The sequence below is a fragment of the Stylophora pistillata genome, chromosome 9, assembly GCF_964205215.1.
Source record: "Stylophora pistillata chromosome 9, jaStyPist1.2, whole genome shotgun sequence".
Lineage (NCBI taxonomy): Eukaryota > Metazoa > Cnidaria > Anthozoa > Scleractinia > Pocilloporidae > Stylophora > Stylophora pistillata.
Window position 1 is genome coordinate 7,063,897 of NC_142527.1, and position 21,220 is coordinate 7,085,116.

The 21,220-nt window shown below is 37.4% G+C and overlaps 2 protein-coding genes across 2 annotated transcripts; both read right to left on the reverse strand.

Annotated features, from left to right (window-relative positions):
* Nucleotides 1-3,659: 3,659 nt before the first annotated feature.
* LOC111326393 (uncharacterized) lies at nucleotides 3,660-7,431 on the reverse strand. The gene is made up of 3 exons (XM_022930374.2): nucleotides 7,353-7,431; nucleotides 4,868-6,928; nucleotides 3,660-4,040 (listed from the first exon to the last, which is right to left on the reverse strand). Exons 2-3 carry the CDS (start codon nucleotides 5,438-5,440, stop codon nucleotides 3,864-3,866), a joined length of 750 nt encoding a protein of 249 aa, XP_022786109.1. The 5' UTR covers nucleotides 5,441-6,928; nucleotides 7,353-7,431; the 3' UTR covers nucleotides 3,660-3,863.
* On the reverse strand, nucleotides 5,763-9,963 carry LOC111326329 (perlucin-like protein). The gene is made up of 5 exons (XM_088734383.1): nucleotides 9,619-9,963; nucleotides 7,983-8,405; nucleotides 7,353-7,391; nucleotides 6,355-6,377; nucleotides 5,763-5,906 (listed from the first exon to the last, which is right to left on the reverse strand). The coding sequence occupies exons 1-5, from the start codon at nucleotides 9,692-9,694 to the stop codon at nucleotides 5,763-5,765; spliced, it is 705 nt and encodes a 234-aa protein (XP_088590509.1). The 5' UTR covers nucleotides 9,695-9,963.
* Nucleotides 9,964-21,220: the final 11,257 nt, after the last annotated feature.

A 21,220-nucleotide genomic window follows, 5' to 3' on the forward strand; every position in this document is an offset into this window, starting at 1 on the left:
ACTGAGAGGGTATTGTGGAGAAGTTAGTCTTTTTGACTTATGGAAACTTTCTAGGTGTGGATATTGTGTTTTCCACATGTATTTCTGAACTCAGAGACCCTATAAACCTTAATTGTGCACACTCTAAAAAAATAATGTGTAATTGTATTTTCCCACACATATAAGCTGTCAATACAAAATTTTAAAGTCTATTTGTACAGCGTGACATCACGTGTCCAATACACGTCAGCAAGTAGGCAAGATATGCTATGAAAAGTGCATGTTTGTTTTACATGTACCGCAATCCTGATGTAAGAGGGGTTCTCATGCAGTAGTATATCCTATTACATTCGCCACATTGCTTTTATAAAATGTTGTGACCTGAATACCATCTTTCCGCCGCAGTGCAATCGAGTCAAACAATGTTTCCTTGCAGGTCTTTATAGAGAAAAAAAATTAAAACAAAGTTCGGAATAAAAAAAGTTTTAATGGAATCATAGTGTCATAATTCGGCCTTTTAAGCTACTCATTATTCACACGAAAATCGCAACTCGTCACTGGAACGAGATTCCCCATGGTTAATTTGTAATCTGCTGGATTGCATCCTAAGGAAAAACAACAGCGACTTCATCACGATTATTTTCCCCAATTTTCTCCCGGATATCTTTTACAAGCTTAGACAAGGATAAATATAACGCATTTTCACGAAGAAAAGGAGATCGTTCGGTCCATTAACGTTCTGTGGAGATTATCAAGCTAATAACTGAGAAGATTGTGTTCATCAGTGACAGCAGTAATTATTCCAAATCTATACTCCTCGGTCCAAGTGACACCAAAAAACGAAGAGATGTAATATTCTAGGCACTTACTATAGCATGTTATTATCCAGGAAGATAAATCTCATGGTTAAAACCAAAATAATTTTAGAGCATGTAAAAGGACTCCCTAAAGAAAGCTTGATATTTGAAAACTTATTGTGATGTAATCCCTGTTCCATTTACTGTACTGCAGGGATACTGAGTTGTTTAAAATCTCCACTTTGTGATGGTTTCCGCGTGGTTCATACAAATTGCTATTGTTGCAACTGTGTATTTACATGTATTACTACCACTAAAACGTTGCGATTTATGCTTTTAGATTCTCTGTGTTTACGAGCCATCGATGGAAATTTCATGGAGAAACACAGCGTCACGTCACAGTGATTACGTTCATTTTCATGACAAATGACCGGTAATAGGATAATTTCGTGTAGATCAGCCGACTTAAACATGTTTTAGATGACATACAAGCATAACAGTTTCTCTTCAGAGGGTTTCGGTTTACTTAAAATTCTAAAGAAGAAGGTTTAGCAGTCAGAATCTGGATATGTACATGATTTCAAGTATGTGTTAGTAGTTACGTCGAGTAGTCCTCTATGCAGGCTGATCAATTTGTTTTTTAAAGATGACAGCCAAAGGGGAGATTTCTCCTCGGACATTTCTCATACGATAACATTCCTTCGAAGCCTTGCACGTTTCAATTGTCTGAAACTTTTGTTGTCGAAAACATTAGATATAAACATCGCCAAAATATGCAATATCTGATTTCTTAACTTCGTTCGCGTATTGCCCCTATGAAAAGTAAAAGCCAACCCACACAGATTTTTATATATTTAAAAGGTAGAGTATTATTACCAACTAGGTATGCAGTTTTAGTTCCAAAATCGGTGTACGTTTGGAAAAATTCAGATGAACGTTTTCCCTGTTATACCGCTAGAAAAAAAAATTACCGAAAGTGTACCGAGATAACGAATCTTTTGGTGCATTAAAATTCACTCTAGGGAAAATTGAGTGCATCAAATTAAAGACGAATGATGTCAATATGTCTGGTAGAAGTACCAATTCATAATGTTGTATTTAGCTTGAGTTTGAGAAACAAAGATTTTACACTTTTTCTGCGATGTTTTTGCACGAAAATGAGGCCCAAGGCTTCGAACAAACCTCCGTTGTTACCATGGCAGCAAGAGTGCTGCAACCTTCAAAAGGGGCATTTTTGTGTATCCCTATGAATACCAAACTGCGAGCTAAATTTGAAGGGGCGTTGAAAATGTTTATTTCCCAAGATGTTTAATTCTTACAGAGACTTGTACTTAAAAACCACACACACAATAAAATAGAAACAGAGTACACAATTTTTATTCTTTTGTAAATTGAGATGGAAAGAGTGAGACTAATTCTTATCTCGAGAAATCGATATGCTGTCACTTCCAATTAATACACGTTTCCGCACGTATTTTTTCGGTCTCACTCTTCGTTAGAAAAATATCCAACGTGCACTCTATGATGCATTGGAAATATCTAATTAACAAATGAACGCCCAGTTGCTGTGCCCCCAGTGTTTAGTAAAAGATCACAGATAACGACAAATTAACACAGCGGTCAAACGTTTGCGCATGTGTGCGCCTTGCAATGGCAAGGTAGCGCGCTTTCAGCCTGTCAGAACCAAACTGTCCCTTTCGGATTATAATCAATCTCACAAACTAGTAAGTCACGGTGTTTTAAAAGGGTGCAACTATTTTCTCCCTACTTTTGTCTCTTTTACATATTCTTATAAACATTTCAATTTTATTTTGCATTTTGCACGAAAGCATTTTTTCCTTTAACGTTTTGCGCATAACGGACCAGAATTTACTTCCTCATTATGTATACCTGACGTTTGAGCGCTGTGTTAGCCGAGCTACTGCTATTAATGTTTCTTACAGGAATGGTCATTGTAGAAGATACGTAATTCCTTGAAATTCAGAAAGTCTTAAGCACTCTAAACAACAAACGTGTCTAGTTACAAAGATAAGGTTGAGATCGGACGTCAGCATTTTCAGGCGCCTCTGGCAGCCGCTTCAGTCCATGTAACGATCTCACCTTCCCTCCAATCCCACCCCAGGGGAGGACATCCACCACACAGTAATCTCGTGCGTGGGAAATAAACGTCTCCTAATCCTAACCCTGCAGGATACGGGGCCTACGGTTTATTCTTCCTTATCCGAGAAGACTAGAATATCTATCCATTTCTTGATATCATAGAAAAGTAGCATTTTCTCCTCACGTATTTTAAGACCATGAGTATTGGTCCGGCCGGGGACCGAACCCTCGACCTCCCGCACAACACAATCCGGAGCTCTAACCAATTGAGCTAACCGGAAGGAGGCTTAGTGATTTAACTATCATTTATTTTACACGTATATCAGATTAAACATTACCGGAATACCCTTCTGTCCAACAAATAGCCACGTTAACAAACATTTCCCACCGATTAAATATCTCATTTATTCATCGTTTTTTGTTTTATATTAGACTGTATCGTCTTATTTGAAAATATAAACGTTAAAACAGGTCATACAAGTTGACACATTGGGAGCTGCGGTTTAAGTCAACTTCATTAGACCTAGGAATTTATGACATCTTTTATAGAAAAAAAAATTATTAAGGATATTTTCAAAGTTTTAGGCTGTACTCAATATATCGCAGTTTTCTATGTGCATGAAACCAAATGCAAGTAAGAAGTGCATTAAACGTTTGAAATGTTTTCCTTCAGTTGACCCATAGGCGAAACCCCGATTCGAGACTTTCTTAAATTATCACCTGGAAGTACAACTGATGTTATAGGTTTTAAATGTACCTTAAAGAGAATCATCCTACGCTCTGTTACAATCATCATGGTAAAATTTATTGAAATCATTTCTACCAAAACAGTCCGATATTTGTAAGTACAAAACAAATCATTACTGATTACTGTCTCCAAAACAATGATGTGTTATCATTATGACTATTTTCTTTAAGTTCTGATTTAATTTTTTTTTTCATATTTATCATTAAATAGTTTCTAAGATTGGAAACGAACAGAGTTCACTAATGTTTCCCTTCCTTTGCTTCCTCGTGATTCTGCTCTGATGCCTTTACGCTTAGGGTCGTAACTTGATCAACGTGTGCGTATACTGACTGGGACTGTTCTTTGGCAAGCTTAGCGTAGTTTTCTCGGGAGTGGACGAGATCTGCGTACTCAGGGCCTCGGTAGGGAGGGGGCATCTGGATCAAATATCAAGCAAATAAGGTCAATAATACCTTACAGGCAATTTGTGAAACCAGCGCTACTGAATAACGGTAGCAACGTAGTGATGAGTAAAAAACAAACAAACAAAGAACAGATGATATAATCAGGATATGATTGGATGACCTGGTCAGTAATGTCTTATTTAACTTTTGATCAAGATTTGATTTTATTTTGGTTCCATTTATTTCCTTTTGCGGCATTGCTTTGTTTTGTTTTGTTCCGTTTTTAACTCTTGCCCGTTTGTTGCTTAGTTAGTTTTTATTTACATATTTACTATTTTTCAAGGTCATCCTGAGGTATTTCCCAGCGTTCAGATTTGGTTTTAACTTGGTCTGTATTTTACCATGCACTGTATGAACCATTTCCACGTTGACTGTCGTAAGCCGTGCAATTTTGTTACGAAAGTCGGCAAAAATTAAATTGAACCAGTTTAGTTCGAAAGTCAAATAATGAACAATTTATTAACGTCACTTTCTCGAGTCGCATAGCGAAATAACGGCCCCCAGGTGTACAGTAATTCTTTTATTTTTTCTCAGCCCGTACGCCCAGTAAGGGTAATATTCCCAGTACGGCCCTCGCTCTCGGTTAGTAAAAAGCTTAACTTCGTATTTTTCAGAGGATACTCAAAAATGTGTCCATTTACCGTGCTCTAGCTAGCTGCACGCACGGTTATCATTTTTATATATTATGAATCGAGGAAGTAAACATATCAAGGTTGTTTTCTTAAGTCAAACAGTGCTGAAGTACGTAGGAACAGGTAATCATGAAGACGATTCTTGATCGTGTAGCTGAAATATATTACCTGTGGCGATTTTTTCTTCTTCTTTTTCGTCTTGTCAACAACTGTATACAGGTAATCTGTATTCTTGCCAGTCTTGGGTGTCTCCTCCATGGCGGCCTTGGTATTGACTTCGAGCTCTATACAGGACGCCCGGTTACCAGGTAATCCACCAGTTCCTTCCTGAAGGTGATTCTGAGGTTTTTTGAAGGCGCTTGCTTCAGAAACGGCTCTGCCTTTTCTTTGTTTGTGAACAACAGCGTCAACATAATCCTTGTTTCCTTCTTTTTCATCGCAGAAGCTGGTTGGCCGCTGTATTCCTTTTTTATCACTCACCACCAGTGTCTTTCTTCGTTCTAGCTCCTGAATATCTGAACAACTCTCACTTACTGACCTGGACGTTCGATGAGTCTCATCAATGTTATCATACTCGCACTCTTTTTGGCAGTCGCTCACCGTTTCGTAGGTGGGCATCTCAGATTCCATTCGTGAAAGGGTTAAGTGAACGGTGAGCTCAGTGGAGCTCTGTGTTTGTTGAACAAGCACAGGGTCGAGTGATATCTGTTCAGAGCTCAAAGACTTCTCGTAGGTGCACATGACACGATCTTGGCCTAAACATCATCTATGACAAAAGAAATTATAAATTAATTTCTCTAGATACTATTTTTGGGGCTCAATGGTATAATAATTACTTACTCAGCCTTTGCTAAATCGATTCGTGCTGTCACTGCACTGCGCATACTGATTCGATCTGCTAAATCTTATCAGTTCCGACCATACGTTAATCTCAGAACCTAGCTTTTTGAGGAGGGTCATAATACGCAAAGATAACTACCGTGGGTATCTGCAACTTTAGAACGATTTTTCGTTGTGGAGGGGACAGGTGACTCCCGGCCAAAACGATATGCCGAAGTGCATTTCATTCCCCTCTCAATTTGATAAATTTGTTGCGTTGCTTATTTTTCCTTTTGGCTTCAAATGCTGTAATAGCTTCCGGTATGGTGGTTTTCTTAATATAACTGAGAGCCGGAAAGCGAACCTTGTCTTCTAATATGCCGATTACCTGTAATAAGAAAAAATTATAAAACTGAGGTTAAAAATAAATCAGTAATCAAGGATCAACTTATTTAATGTAATATCATTTTCACAGTAATTCCCAAATATCGAGTCATCGGTCAATTTTCACCATTGTCGTTGTTGTTAGTGTTGAGAGAAAAGAAAAAATAATAGGAAAGGTAAGTCTGCGAATTTCGAAGGATCGTCAAAAAAGTAAACAATACAATAATGCATGGTAAACTGCTGCAATTATCCGAAGTACGTGTAAAGGGTTGTATTGGGGATGCTATGCACTGGTTGTTGTAATTATGCGCAGTTGACTGATAACACGTATCACTTAAGGTAAAGAGTAAAGGAAACGACAAATATGTAAAGACCGATGAAAAGGACAATGCTCCATGAGAAACAAAAATCTTAGTTGAGGAACAATTGAAAGCACAATGCAAGACACTTACATTGTTTATGACGGATCCGATGTCTTCGAAAGAAAATTAGTCCAAAAGTGATCACAAGGATCAGGAAAAAAATGGCCAGTAGCACAGCTACTACTATTAAAACCAAGTTAGGCTTGCTGTTATGTACATCGTCGGGTTATTTTGGCAGGCATTTTGCCAAGGGTCAGAAAAAAAAATGTTATTCACTATCCTAGGTCAGTCCGTACTAGGAAAAACTGCGCCCTCTGTCTTGAGTATCGCCCTCGTCCTGACGCTTCAAACGGCATCCAAGGCCTATGGCAAAGTCTTTCCCAATACGGACCTCCCGTCTAGTGTATAACATATATTTACGAGAAGTACTTCTTGGCTCACCGCTAAGATCCACAGGGACTAGTACTTGTCTATCTATTACTGATTTACATCATATTATAGTGGGATTCAAATCCTCATTAAAAAGATGAAAAAAGGGGCTCTGTGTCATAGAGTGATAAGCTTTGAATAGTGCTTGAATGGAATTCTGACTGACTTGTTGTCGCGGTTGTAGACAAATTTTTAACCCGTGCAGTTTTCGATGTCTGGAATTCATCAGTCAGTCCTGAATAGGAATATGAAACCAAAGTTAGTGATCCACTTTTAGCATTTTCAATAAAAGAAAAAAAAGACATTTTCCTTAGCTATAAAAAGTATGAAAATACTCCAAATTCAATAATAAAGATACTGATGATGTTCTTAAAAAGAAAAATAAACAAAAGAACAGAAAAAAGAACCCAAAAATGCACGTTTAAAACCTAGTTTTACTTTTTGTTCTTTTATCATTAATATTTTTTAACAATTTTCTTTTTTTTTCTTTTTGATTTGTTTGTTCCTTTTGATTTTTTCTCAAGTGAAAGGAGCTGTTGAATAGGAGTAAGCCGGGGAAAATTGTATTTTTTGACTTAATTTATTCCTACATTCAGCACTAATTTAGAGAAACTTGTCGGATTGGTCAAGCCTCTCACTGTTATGAGACCAATATTTACCTGTTATGGTGGACACCGTCACCCTCGCTGGTTTTTCCTCTGGCGGAGAATAAGAAAAAATCATTAATCGTTGTTTTAAAGGGAGGGCGAAGCAATGATAACAGTGCGATATCTTTGTATGGAAAAAAATATAAAAAAAAAATGCCAATACATAAATAAAAATATTATATATCAAAAGGAGTTAAGAAAATTCCATAGCAAGAAGTCACTATTTGCTCCCTATCAAGTTCCGAAGTGACTGGTATGTCTAACATTCACACTTTTTAAGCTGTCTTCCTCGGTGCAACCGAGAAGGACTGGGTCGTAATACGATTGACTTATATGTATTTTTTCTCTCAGTTTCGTGTAAAGTGAATTGAGGCTTTATTGTGTTACCTCTCCAATCTCTACATTCACATATGAACCCTGCGTCTTTGTTGGGTGTAGAAAAGCCGACCCTGTTGTAGAGCCCCTATCTCTTACGATAATCCTTGTACATTAGCGCGCCGTTATCTTTATGTCTCTCTTAAGTATCTTTAATGATAAATAATATGATATATGTATAATTGAAAAGAGAAGAACTGGGCTGTAATACAATTTCCCTATTCTTATTCACAGATTGTATGATCTGAATCGACGAAGGACTATTACCTCCTCCATATTTACATTCACATATGAATCCTGCTTTTGACCCGGTCATTTTGAGCGAACAACTCATATCATTATACCGGCCTTGGCCGGTGTAATCTTTATACATTTGGGCGCATTGCTCGAGATCCCCATCGTCGCTAGGTTGTCCCTTTGCCCAGGGCCACCCATTATTTTTAGACGCATTTACGGTGCTGTTATCGCTTAACCATCTCCATACTCCAGCTGCATCTTTACTCAAGCCTATGAAGTATTCTTCGGTTGGCATATTTTGGATGGTTTGTCTCAGGAAGTTCCATTCCTCGCGACTCTCAATCGAAACAAGGGCACATCCAGACAGTTCACAGACGTTTTTGCTTGTATACCAATTATAGCCGTCGCTCTGATTGAAAATGTACGTGGAACCATTGCAGCTCTTCAGGTCACCTGAATGTAGAATTCAACAAAGGCATACCTTAGCCGTCAATTATTGACCTTGTCAGCAAATATCCACATGGCAGAATGAAACTGTAGTAAGATTAATACTATTTTCAGAGCAAAATAGCATTCCAAATTATCTGGACCTTCAACTTAGGTGAACGTTTATTTCCCTGTAGTCGTATATAAATAATTATTTATTGGTAAGTATGCGTTTGGATCCATAACGGAAACAACTGTTATCATTATTGTTATTACTAGTAGTAGTAGTAGCAGCAGAAGTAGTGGTAGTAGTAGTAGTAGTAGTAGTAGTAGTAGTAGTAGTAGTAGTAGCAGTAGTAGTGATAGTAGTAGTAGTAGTAGTAGTAGTAGTAGTAGTAGTAGTAGTAGTAGTAGTAGCAGTGGTAGTAGTAGTAGTAGTAGTAGTAGTAGTAGTAGTAGTAGTAGTAGTAATAGTATTTTCTTTTTTATTGGGTTGGAGGGGGTAGCAACAACCCCCGAACAAAAATGTTGAGACATTTTAATGCAATTTTTAATTTCCCACCATGCAGCAATCGTTCCCAAAAGGAACAAACTTGGCCCCCCTCCCCACCCCTGGTACAATGTTGTTGGGGCTTAACAGCTTAAGCATGCATTTCTTGTGTTGCCGCAAACAAGATTACAATAGGGGAGGGGGAAAGCAATCTTTGAATTTGCGACGGTAAGCATTTTTGTCAGGGTGAGTGCAAAAGATTGGAAGTTTTGTGATGTGTCTCAACAGGTTTTGTCTGAGGTTGTAGCTTCCTTTAAATGTTAGTTCCTCCATCTTTTAAGTTCCATTCCTTACTACTACCTGCCTTAAAGTATCTTTCTAGTAAATCTTTGGTCAATTTTGGTGCTGGATCCTAATCCCTGTTCTGAAGAACAAGTACATTTCCTATTGAGCTTCTATTTTATAAAACTTTATTCATAAACAGGCACACTTGAGTTATAAAGACTCCCAATTTCGAAATTTATAACCCAAACATTTCTAAGTTTTATTGGTTACTTTGTATCGTAGTTCATTGTGATATTAAAGGTGTGATGGTCACGAAGTTTCCCATTACAGTACCAAATTATCGTTTGTTTTAGGAAAATACAGTGCACCCGATTTTTTTCAATGCCCGCATTTTTTATCGACAGCTTTCAGGGGGATACAAGGACACACGAAACATGTAGCTATTGATTTAAACAATGTGCTTACCAGCAACACTCATTATGTATGTGGCTCCAATTAGCACAAGGAGAGTACAATCTGCCGCAAAACACGATTTTTCCATTCCAGCAAGCAAGTGTTTCCTACAATTTCCTCAATATTAAAATGAAATTGTTTGCAAATCGCGGTATGATAAGAGTATGAAGTACTTCAGCACCGCATTTGTAGACAGGTAATTTCGTCCAACTCGCGCAAAGAGGAGACTGTACCGTCAACACCAAACGTATGCAAGTGTAAGAAGCACGCATATAAGTGGTAGTTTTAGATCGAAACGGAGGAGAAGATTTCCTACTACGTTACGGTTCATGTTAGTAACTCGTGACATCATTCTCGTTTGCCATGATTCAGTCCGTCAAATGCTCAAACGTTTAGTTCAATATTCTATTTCAATTTCATAGCTTTTCAGCTTCCGATTATTCGTTCCTCAAAACTACAATCAAAAGGAAATTGGCAACAGCACGGTGTTTTTTATAACCACAAAACGATTGTTGGGTCTAGTTTCCTGATTTGATTCAGTTACCAAACAAAGATAGCATCATTTCGCAGTAAATATTCAAAATATAAATCCGAAGTAAAAAGTACTTATGTACAAATGTGCATACAGGGAAAATGTTTTTTTGTGGCTTTTTACTTAAAGTCTCCATCACTCTTTACAGTATTTATGGTTGACCCAAAAAATTCTTTACCTAGGAGAATAAGAGAACATTATTTTATATTCTCTTGGTTTCAGTAATTTTTCCATATCAAATGTAATTGAGCTTCAATTTTTCTTCTTTAGAAGAGAACGATTCTTCTAAATATTTTTCTTCTTTTTCCACAACTTCCTTAAGAGCTTTATCAGTATGAGCTTTGTTGTGTTTTAGGCTGAGCAGACTTCCGTTTGCAGTTTTATACGTGTAAACAGTCTTTTGTTAAACTGAAATGAAAGTTTCGTTCGAGCACGGGCTGATGATAAAAATGAGATTACTTTTTATGTGGAACCTTTAGTGACACTGATATTATTTCTGTTAAAATATTCCTTTTTTTAATGATTTCGGGAGTAAATTCTCGGGGACTAAATCAAACTTGGCAGTTAAACCGAACAATTTTGGATTTGCAAAATCCAAAATTGTTCGGATTTGGATTTGCAAAATCCAAAATCCAAAATTTGCAAAGTCCTTTAATCAAAGTTGTCGTTAATTGCTTAAAAAGCTTGATCGAGATGAACTACTCCCCGAGGAGCTGGGAACCCACCCGTTGCAATGAACTCGGTTTGAAAAATCTTTGTTGATGAACTCACATTATTGATATCCCCGCGCACTTTAATGCTCAATGCACGTGGGCATATCAATAATGTTGACAGCCATGATTTACATTATTGTATATTTAGATCTGAAGCGCTTGATACTACTATTATAACGCGATTCGTTAAAAAATTCGCCTTTAAAGATTGATCATTTGGAGGGATACAGTAAGAAGTTAGAATGGATAAATCGTGTTTCCGGTAAACTTTGCCATCCATGTACTATATGGAACCATATATGGAAATAGTCTTACAGGTGAGCATGTCACTTGATAGGCAGTCTCTCCACAGCCTCTCTAAAAGAGGTCCGCTTCATTTCGGCTCAAAAAATCGATTTCTTTCAAACTTTGCACATTAATCTGTCTAAAAGTAATCCAAATCACCTTAGTTTTTCGAAATATTAAATAATATTTCTGAGCGAAAATCGCTTCAGCGCTTAAAGGCCCGCCTTTGTCGCCTTAAAAGTAAATATGCAACTTTTAATCTCGGTTCAGTGCAAAATTCCAACTTCCTCCCAATGATGTTTTTTTTTTTTTATTCAGACTAACTAAAATAGGGTAGGAAAGTATGGAAACATAAAAATATGTCGTGGTTTCGGCGAGCTTCTGATACAGCCGGTCAATATAATTATATGCAAGCGCATTTTCGAAAATCCCACCCAAAAATTCACATAAAGTGACTCAGTTTTTTACGAAATTTAAGTCAACGACCAATGGTTGACGGCTTAATCGAGCACTTTAAAGTTTTTCTATGCTGAATGATACCATTAAACAGCATTTAGGAAAGAAAAATCCCCACATCCTTCTAGAGAAATACCGCCACTGAATGCTAAAACTCTTCGCTCTAAGTTCTAAGCCACCTATTTTTTTGTATATAACGTGGTAATGAGGAAGAAGAAAAGAAATCACTGACAGTTAGGATGCATTAGTCATGTAAATTCAAAATATTTCTCATCATCCGTTTAGAGAGTGTTCCTATTGATATTGGAAAATGTAACCTGTAATTTTGTGATAGCGTGCGCGACATAAACTAATTTATTTAAAGGACACATCTGCTGTGTTTCGGACCCAGAAGCTCCCATGAAATCGCCAAAAAATAGTATATTCACGAGAACATTATAAATAAACCACACGAATTGTTAATTCTAGTCAAGATATATACTTGGCGTTAAGGAATGGATGTTTTGAACGATTCGAACCCACCCGCATACTTCTTATACAGGGCACAGTCCAAATGTGTTCTTTACCTGGGTATTTTTGTTCTGAAGGGCTGTCTAACGCGCAAAATGAAGAAGCAAGTCCATTTTTCTTTGAAATATTACTCATGATGTCAGTGTGTTCTCACCTGTCGTTACAGGGCAACTGTTGCTCAATTTATTTTTGAAAGTTCTTTAGGCAAACCTTGGTTAATTTGTGGTAAATATTAATTGAGAAAAAAAATCTGCAGACAACCGGAGAGTAACACTTCTGCTGATTTCATTGAGGATGTTTCCATTACATTTGCATTTCAGATGTTTCTTGAGGAATAGAAACAAAACGAAACACAAAGCAGTGAAGGCGATAAGTACCAAATAAGGTAATAGTGAGTGTTAGTTATTTCCATTAGGCGACTGAGGTGTTCGCACTCACGCACGAGGCCAAGCACAGAAATATTAAAACAAAATTAAGCTATTGTAAGCCGAAGCCTGGTCTATTTTCATATCTTATTTTGAGGCACACAGGTGCTAGTTAAGGCTAAAAAGTGTGACGGGGTATTGTACTTGTTCTTCCGACCAGTGCTAAGGATCCACGACTAAAATTAGCGTATTATATACTTTAGATAAAAGCACTCTAATAGACATTTTGATAAAAAGAAAACAATTAATTCCGTTTTAGATCCACTTGCATAGCGACCAAAAAGCGTTGTTCGTATCTATACACATTTAAAAAGGGCTACAGGCCCACATACTTTTGGATGCTATTTTACTCTGAAAAAATAGCAGCCTTGGTTAGTTTCTGCCTCTCAACTTGCTACTAAGTTGTTTTGGCTGACAAGGTCGATAGCTAACACATAACGTATTTCTTTGTTGAATTCTACTTTCAGGTGACCTTAAGAACTGTAGTGGCTCCAGGTACATTTTCAGGAAGAACAATGGTAAGTGGTACAGTTGGTATAGAAGCAAGAAAATATGTGAAGAGTCTGGATATAACATTTTTTCTATATTGAGAGTCGCGAGGAATAGAACTTCCTGTGTTAAACCATCCAGACAATGACAACCGAAGAATACTTCATTGGCATGAGGAAAGATACAACTGGAGAGTGGAGATGGTTATGTGATAACAGCACAGTGGATGCGTCCAATAAAGGAGAGTGGCCCTGGGCATTAGGACAACCTAACAACGGAAGACAAAGAGAACTGCGCGCTAATGTACAAGGATTATCGTAACGACTATGAGCGCTATGATAATTTCGACTGTTCTACACCCAACATGTATGCAGAATTCGTATGTGAATGTTAAGATTGGGAAGGTAGTAGACTCTCAATTCACATTTTATGAAGCTGAGAATAAGAAAGCATGTAGGTCAATCGTAGCAAGGCCCAGTCTTTTACGGTTGCACCGAGGAAGAAGTAAAAAAAAAACATAACATAGTGTGATTGATAGGTAACACGTCACTGTATCTTGAAATGGGCCAATAATGACTTTTTTTTATACAGCTTTCTGAATTCTTTTAATATACTGTTTTGTTCTTTATGTATTTGTATTTATTTACGTTTCTCAGTTTTTTTTTCACCATCATCAACATTATTTTTATTCTTTTTAGAGTATTTGTGCATTTTTTGCGATAAAAGCTCAACAACAAGTGAAAGCTTATCACCCTAAAACTCAGAGTCCCCCTTTATTCTTTTTAACTTTCTAAAAGAAGATGGGAAGTCCCACTGTAGCATAATGTAGTCAACAGGTAGAAAAGTCACATTGGATCCTAACTGTGAGCCAAGAAGCACCTATCGTAACAACTTATTGCTTTTTGTTTTTTGTTTTGTTGAGTTTTCTTGTGTCTATTTCTTTATGCATTTCTCCATACACCCGTAAAAAGATACGTTTTTACCGCACTGTTACTATTGCTTCCCTCAAAAAAAACGGATAGGCGATCATCACGGTTACACTAATTAGTAAACTTTCTTATTCCGCGCCAGAGGAAAAAAAAACAGCTAAGGTGAAGGCGTCCACCAGAACCGGTAATCGTTAATGTTATAACGGTGGGAAACTTGACTTATTCGACAAATATGATCCTGTGAATGAGTGCTGAATGTAGGAGTAAATCAAATAAATTGGTATGACTTCCGCCCCGTCTTGCCCTTGAAAACTATATATAGGAAAAGGAAAAACAAACCATCAAAAATAGAAACAAAAAATTTCAAACAATTTTTAAAATTCCTTGCATTTTGTTCCTCTTTTCTGTTCTGTTTTACTGATTTTACAATATTTGTATAATTTTTATGGGTGAGAACAGCGTGTAATTTTCGTGGAGAACGCTAATAGTGAATCACTTACTCGAGTTTATTTCATGTTCCCTTTTAGGACTAACTGACCAATCCTAGACATCGAAAACTGCTCGAGCCAAACATTCGCCAACAACTACGACGACTACTCATTCAGAGAAACATTCAGATAAACCATCATTGACCCTTGCATTTCTCACCAAAGGAAATAAAAAAAAAAAACAGCGAAAGTGATGGCTTCTGCCATAACAGGTAACCGTTGGCTTCACTAACATGTGGTGTGTGGCCTTCGACCGCGGTGCGTTTTGGGTAAACTGTCTTTTTAAGCCTCCTTATGGCCCCCACCCGAGTGAGATTTCAATAAATCCCGGCATCTATGATGATATCGGATAACAGCATCACTCTTTGTTAGTGCATTTGAAAGAGGTGAAAATAGAAACTTTCATTGGCCTTTTTAAAAGAAAAGCGGCTGCTGTAACCTTTCCTTGCTGGCTACACAAGGCTTTGACGCTAAGTATCCGGCGAAGTGCAGCTGGTCAATCCGTAAAGTACAATTTAGCGACTGAGTGCAGATTAGTTTCACCAATTAAACCACCTTTAGGCGCTTCGGTATTCCGATTTTATTTTACAACAGTTAGCATGGCATTGGTACCAGATATTTTGAACTACTTATTCGCAGTGGCGTTACATCTTTTTTAGTCTTTGCGGGATTTCCGGCCCTTCCGGCAAAGATTACAGAACAAGAGGAACATAAAAGGTTAAACTAGAGAGACTAGAAGACCCAAGGTACCACATAAGCTCATGGTTTTGGTCTACGTTTTGGTCCAACATTTTAGAAGTGAAAGGTCTAAAAGCAGCCGGGGTGTTGTAATTTTGCACTTCGAAACTTCGCATTATTAATATAATCAATAAATCTTGGAACTCTCCTAAACGTAAATCTTCGAAAGCGGAATGAACTCTTGGAAAAAGCGAAGCCTTGGAGTGAAAGGAGAAAAGATAACAGGCGTTTGAATTAAACAAAAGCAAAACAAAAAAAAAAAACAAAAAAAGGCTGTCAAAATGACATCCACAACTGGCTTAGCACAAGCCTCACAGAAACTTTGATTATGGAAAAAATGGCAAGTCTCCTCTGGTATATGATACTTCCCAATACAGTCTCTCATTCTCCTGGTCGAACATTACAACTAGAAGAGGTATTTGCAATTGAGAACAAACCCGTTCGAGCTGGCACTTTGTCGGCGATGCTTTACCTTGGTTCATTTGAGCTTTTTCTCGTGGCTTGATTAAAATATTGGCAGCCATGCCAAAGTCAGGGATTAACTATTCGTAGTCAAATCTGTCAGAGATTTCCGATAATCACGGCATAAAACTCCAAACGCAGTTTTCGGAGAAACGACGAGAGGTGCTCTAACTTGCGATGCGCTCAATGATTATTCCTAGCAAGAAAAAATAATTAGGTGTACTTTTTAGTGAGGTTGAAATAAGGGGTTTTAAGAAAAGAAAAAAAGGAATGGGGCTCGATTGACCAGGATTTTCACCCTCGAAAATAGGTTCTCTTATTCTTACTTCAACATATGAAGGTATAAGTTATAAATCCAAAAATAGGTGTCTTCAAGTTATATAAGTAGAGTTTATCCTCCAATTCCCAATTGTTCTAGTCTGCGTTGCTTGGAAATAGGGTAAAAAAGGACTTTAACTTTCGCTCTGAAAAAAGGATGGACAGGTGATAAAATCAACTAGACTGAACGTCTCACGAAATGAAATATCTTCAAATTCCGTAGAACCTCTTATGACCTCCCTTCACCCTTCTCCAAAGACGAGCGACCAGTCTGCCGAATGTTCTCTTATATGGCTAATAGCAGTGGTTGTACAAGGAGCAATCATTGCGATGATGACGGCAATTTTTATTTTTGGATTTTTTCGGTCGAGGTACTCAGAACGTAAAGGTGAGTGAGGCAGACTCTTCGTGGAAGTGTTAAGAAGAGTAGTTCATAACATTAAATACGCCAGCTGAGTGTTGAGTTGGCCATCCTTCCAAACTGTTGCATCCAAGGTAATTAAAAATAATTGATGCATGCGGTAGAATACACAAAAATGGTGGCGTTTTTAAGGCCTTATTTTTCTCTCAGGGTGCCAGGGCAGTAACGTGACAGCTTTCAAAAACGCGATGGTGTGCAGTCGTTACTACGTAAGGAGGTACTAAAATAGGAGACTTTTTCCGATGCCGGGGATAATAAAATGTGTTTTTTAACTGATGTGCTGTGTCTTCTATGAGGTGTAGATAATGTCTATTATGATACAGTCAAACCAAAAATTACCAAGAAAATTCTTCGTCCGACACCAAAAAACAGCGTCAGTGGAAAGGAAGGAGGAAACAAGAGCCTGCAAGTAGCTCAAGAAAACAGTGAATATGCCATGCTAGACAAAAGTAGAATGGAGGTAAGAAACACGATAACTGGATTTGAGCCAGATTTATCAATCAAACTTCGTCTGAACAATGACACAGCCACTTAAAAATCAGATTTCTCTCAAATAAATCAAAACTTAAGTTACTTAACTAACAAGAACATATACACGAACCCTCCGAGGTGACGGAGGGATATGGAAATTTGAGCACCTGTCAGTACGTCTTACTGATACTGTTCATGCGGAGATGTTTAGTGCAATGTTCATAAACAGACTGTGATATAAAGTTGACCGTGGAGTTCCACATTTGTTACTGATGGTGTGTCGCGCTTAATTGCTTTTCTCTGTTCATCTGTTTATCTTTGAACAGGAAGATAGAGTACCTGTTTACACAGCTTTAAGGAAGTCGACAAGCGCGGATGGCCAAAACAAGAAGAATATGGATATCGAGTTCAAGAGTTATCGCGAGATGTCAACCTTAAGCCAAGATAGCGCTATGCGTCCGAATTATAAGAACATCGATTTCGTTTGAACAACCCTTATTCCGTTGCTGAAAGACCTATATACGATAATTTCGAATGGGTGCGTTGATTTTCTCCCTTGGTCATCAGTAAATAATTTCTGTTCAGTTCAGTTTTTGATTTGCACGAAATCGTTACCATTACTTTGATACATTGCTTTACAGAGTGGAATAAGAAAAAATAACGCAAAATATATCTACCTCTGACTCGACTTAGAGTAACCAGGAAAATCAAAAACAAAATGTTCGCAATATTTTGGTTTATAAAGCTTGTGCCGAGATTTATAAAGCTCGCGCAAAATTTAAAGTATGAAAAGATACTTAAAGACAAATGTACTCACTATTTGTGGCTTGTTCTTCATGATCAGCAGCAGTAGCTAGTAATAACAAACATAAACAGAAATATAATGCAAATATCGGTTATTATTTAAAACATCTTGCAGATTGCCGTTAACCGCTCAGAAAGTCGACATTGATCAGTATAAGGTTGAAATCGAAATTTTAAGTTGTGTTTAATGAACGAAGATCGTTTACAGAAGTCTCGAAATCTTCCCTTCTTTTTTTTTTTTTTTTTTTGTTTTTTTTGCTTTTTTTTCCGATATGCAATGACTTCCTAATTCTATATTTATGAACCAAGTGATTCATTTTCCGAACAGGAAACTAACAACAACAAAAAGAAAAACCGACATTCATCTGCAACTCCTGTTGGTAAAATCAGCGACAATGTTTTTATAACACCAGCAATTTGGGTAGACCAGGGGTTACCTTAATAAAAATGTTATACTTTTACACAAGTTGGACCGTGGTATTTACATATGCAGACAAAAACGAATTTGATAAACATGGTTTCAAGTCCAGGCTACAAGTATCTGATTTGTAATTACACTTGTAAAACTAAAGCTAAAACACTATCGTATATTCTTTATTAAATTCACCCCTGCAGGTTAAATATTAAGTGTTTGCACGTTATAGTGCTTTGAAAAATCTAACTAGTTATTGAATGTTCGCTTTTCGGAGGCTAACGGTTGATTGTTTAAGTACTATCTTCCTTGCTTAGTAACCCATTTTTAATCGCAACATGTTTGTATTGTTTGCGTGTCTGTGAGTGTGAGCATGAACAAATTAAGTAAGTAAGTAAGTAAATAAGCTTTATCTCTTAGGGAAGGTCAGTGGTGGCAGCTAAACAACTGATGTGGAGCTGCTATTAATTGAAATATATATATATACCAAATTATACAGTATACAATTAAAATTAAAATTCTACTTTCATTTAAAACGTCATCGGAAATGTTAGTTAATTTGCTTTGATTGATATTCCTGTATAAAGTACTTTGTCTAAATAATCACACGTGTCTGTATAAGTGAGGTTGTATTCGTCGGGAAAATTGGCTACAAACTTCATTAAATTGAATTCCACAAGGAATTTCATTTTTAACTAGGCTGGGTAACTCGGTTATCGGTTTTGACATCATCGGGCGCTTACATTTCTTGTTCATAATTATTAAAACTGCCAAACAACATTTTTGAAGAACTCGATGATATGATTTACCATAGTGATTCACACTCTTAAATTATTGTAACATCATTGCCAAACCTACTCTGATTCATCACAGTTACGCTTGTAAAAGCGGAGACCGTGTAGTTTAGACAAGTTTATATAACTGTAGGTAAAGAAAGAGGAAGAAAAATGTAAAACATACAACAACTCACGCTTTTCAGGGCTGTGAAAACGCACCGTGGGTTTACCAATAACAAACTAACGCGCATGTCTCAGAATGATGACGTAACGCTACGTAACAAAAACGTCATCGGAAATATTAAGGAGAGCGGATGCCGATACATCCCTTTTAATCTATACTCGTTATGATAATTTTGAAACAGAGTTCAAATTCACGCTTATCTCATCAAACATTGTATGTGAAGGGGACAGGAGAATGAATGCCACCTCTTTTGCAAAGTGAACCTGCTCTGGAAATTCGCAGTTTAGTCTACGCAATCCAGTTTTGTATCATCGTTGTGAATTTGAAAGTTTTCTTGTGTCTGAGGGTTTGTTCAGTCCCCTTTTTCATAGCTATTTATAATTCCTACAGGATGCAGGACAAGATTTTTGTTTGACAGCGGAAACTTCAGCTCGAACAACCAATGGCTATACAATATCTAATCATGTTTTACCAAAACTTTCACAACGTCTTAACTTTTTATTCCTGGCCAGCCCTGGTGAGGCAGTAGCCTACCCTTTAAAATAGCGAGAAAAAGCCAAAATTTGTTGGATGTAAGATTGGAGACTTGAGCAGTTGATTGCGTTTTTTATATCCGGGATGCTTGTGATGACGTCGCGTAAAGTGGATGTAGAAATATTGGTCGATTTCGAGCATTAGCTGTATACAGCCCGTCCCGCTCTACTAGAAATCGATGACACGATAAACGAGGTGAGTTTTTGATATAGATGTCTTTAATTATAATTGCTTGTGGAAGTATTCATAAAGCTCATGAACGGTTTTATGATGACTCTCGAGGACAAGAGAAATTTATGTGTTTGACTGCTCTATTGTGTGAGCCATTTTTGCTGATTCGCGAATGGAGGTGCCAAGGTATCGATAAAGTCCTACTTCATGAGATCATTTTTTTTCTCAGTGCATTCAGCAGCACTGAAGTGTTAGGCAAAAATGCTTTCATTTGGAGAAAACTGCCGACTGCAGCTTGCTGGTCTTGGGAGAAAAGAGAGGAAGGTGTTAAGCCAACCAGCTTTATGTCAAGAGCGACTTCGACACAAGCAAATTATTCACATTATTCTTCGCCCCTTGGAACGTTAAATATGACCGTTGAGTCAAAATATCTGCCCATTGAGGTAAATAACTCTACCATTGAGTTACATTTGCCCGTTGAGGCGAAAGAAAAGCTTGCAATCATAGATTCAAAATGTGGATCGCTCGTTGAAGCTAGCTATTCGATAAAATGTGGATCCCTCGTTGATCGCTCTTATTATCAGTATCTCCTTCAAGTTCTGACGCCAGCCCCGACTTTCACATTGAAACTTCTAGTATACTTTTTCTAGTTGTCTTCAGAGGTGCTTCACCCGAGAGCCTCTCTTTCACGCACGCTGATATAGGAAACCGCCGTCCAACTGAGCCGCGCATTCAGATCTGGAATAAGAGCCATTTGTATGCCTTTGATTAAATTGACGCGTTGTACGGTGATAACTTCCTAACACAGTCTTACTAACTTCTTTCATAATCCAATAAGAAGCATGAAAAGTTTCTTAAGAAAAAAAAAGCCAGGAGCATCTCGAATAAAGATCTTCTCACATCGTGACGAAAGTTCTTTTTAATTTCTAGCCCGTATTACGTCTACCAAAATTTTGACACAGAACTAGAGCATATCTTAAGTATTACAGCGAGTTGTAAATATAAAGTAATAGAGTTATAAGAACCGAGTGGCTAACAAGAATCTGGAGCAATGACTGTGAAAATATACTAAAATCATCTATGTGAACTGCGAATTAACAAATTAGTGTGAGCCCTGACTAATTCCTAATTAGGAACTATAGGAAACAGCTTTAGACCACCTACCAGATGGCTTGTTAGCTCATTTGTTATATCAATGCACCGGTATCGCAGACGTCATGGCTAAAAACAGGTTTAATTACCTAATTGAGCACATTCCCTAAACAAAAACTTAACTCACAACCCACTGTCTATTTGGTGTTAGCATACAAAACGATTTGCATCAAATCAGCGTTTCGTAGTGTTTTTGGTCGTGTGACGTTTACTGTTTCAAGGAGCCATTTTGAATTGGTCAGTGAGTTTCACCTTGTACCTTGTTCGTCGCTTTTAGGCAATTCGCGAGCGCTTTTTTTAAAAAGAAAAAAAAAACTTTAAATCCCTTTTATGCGTAACAACTC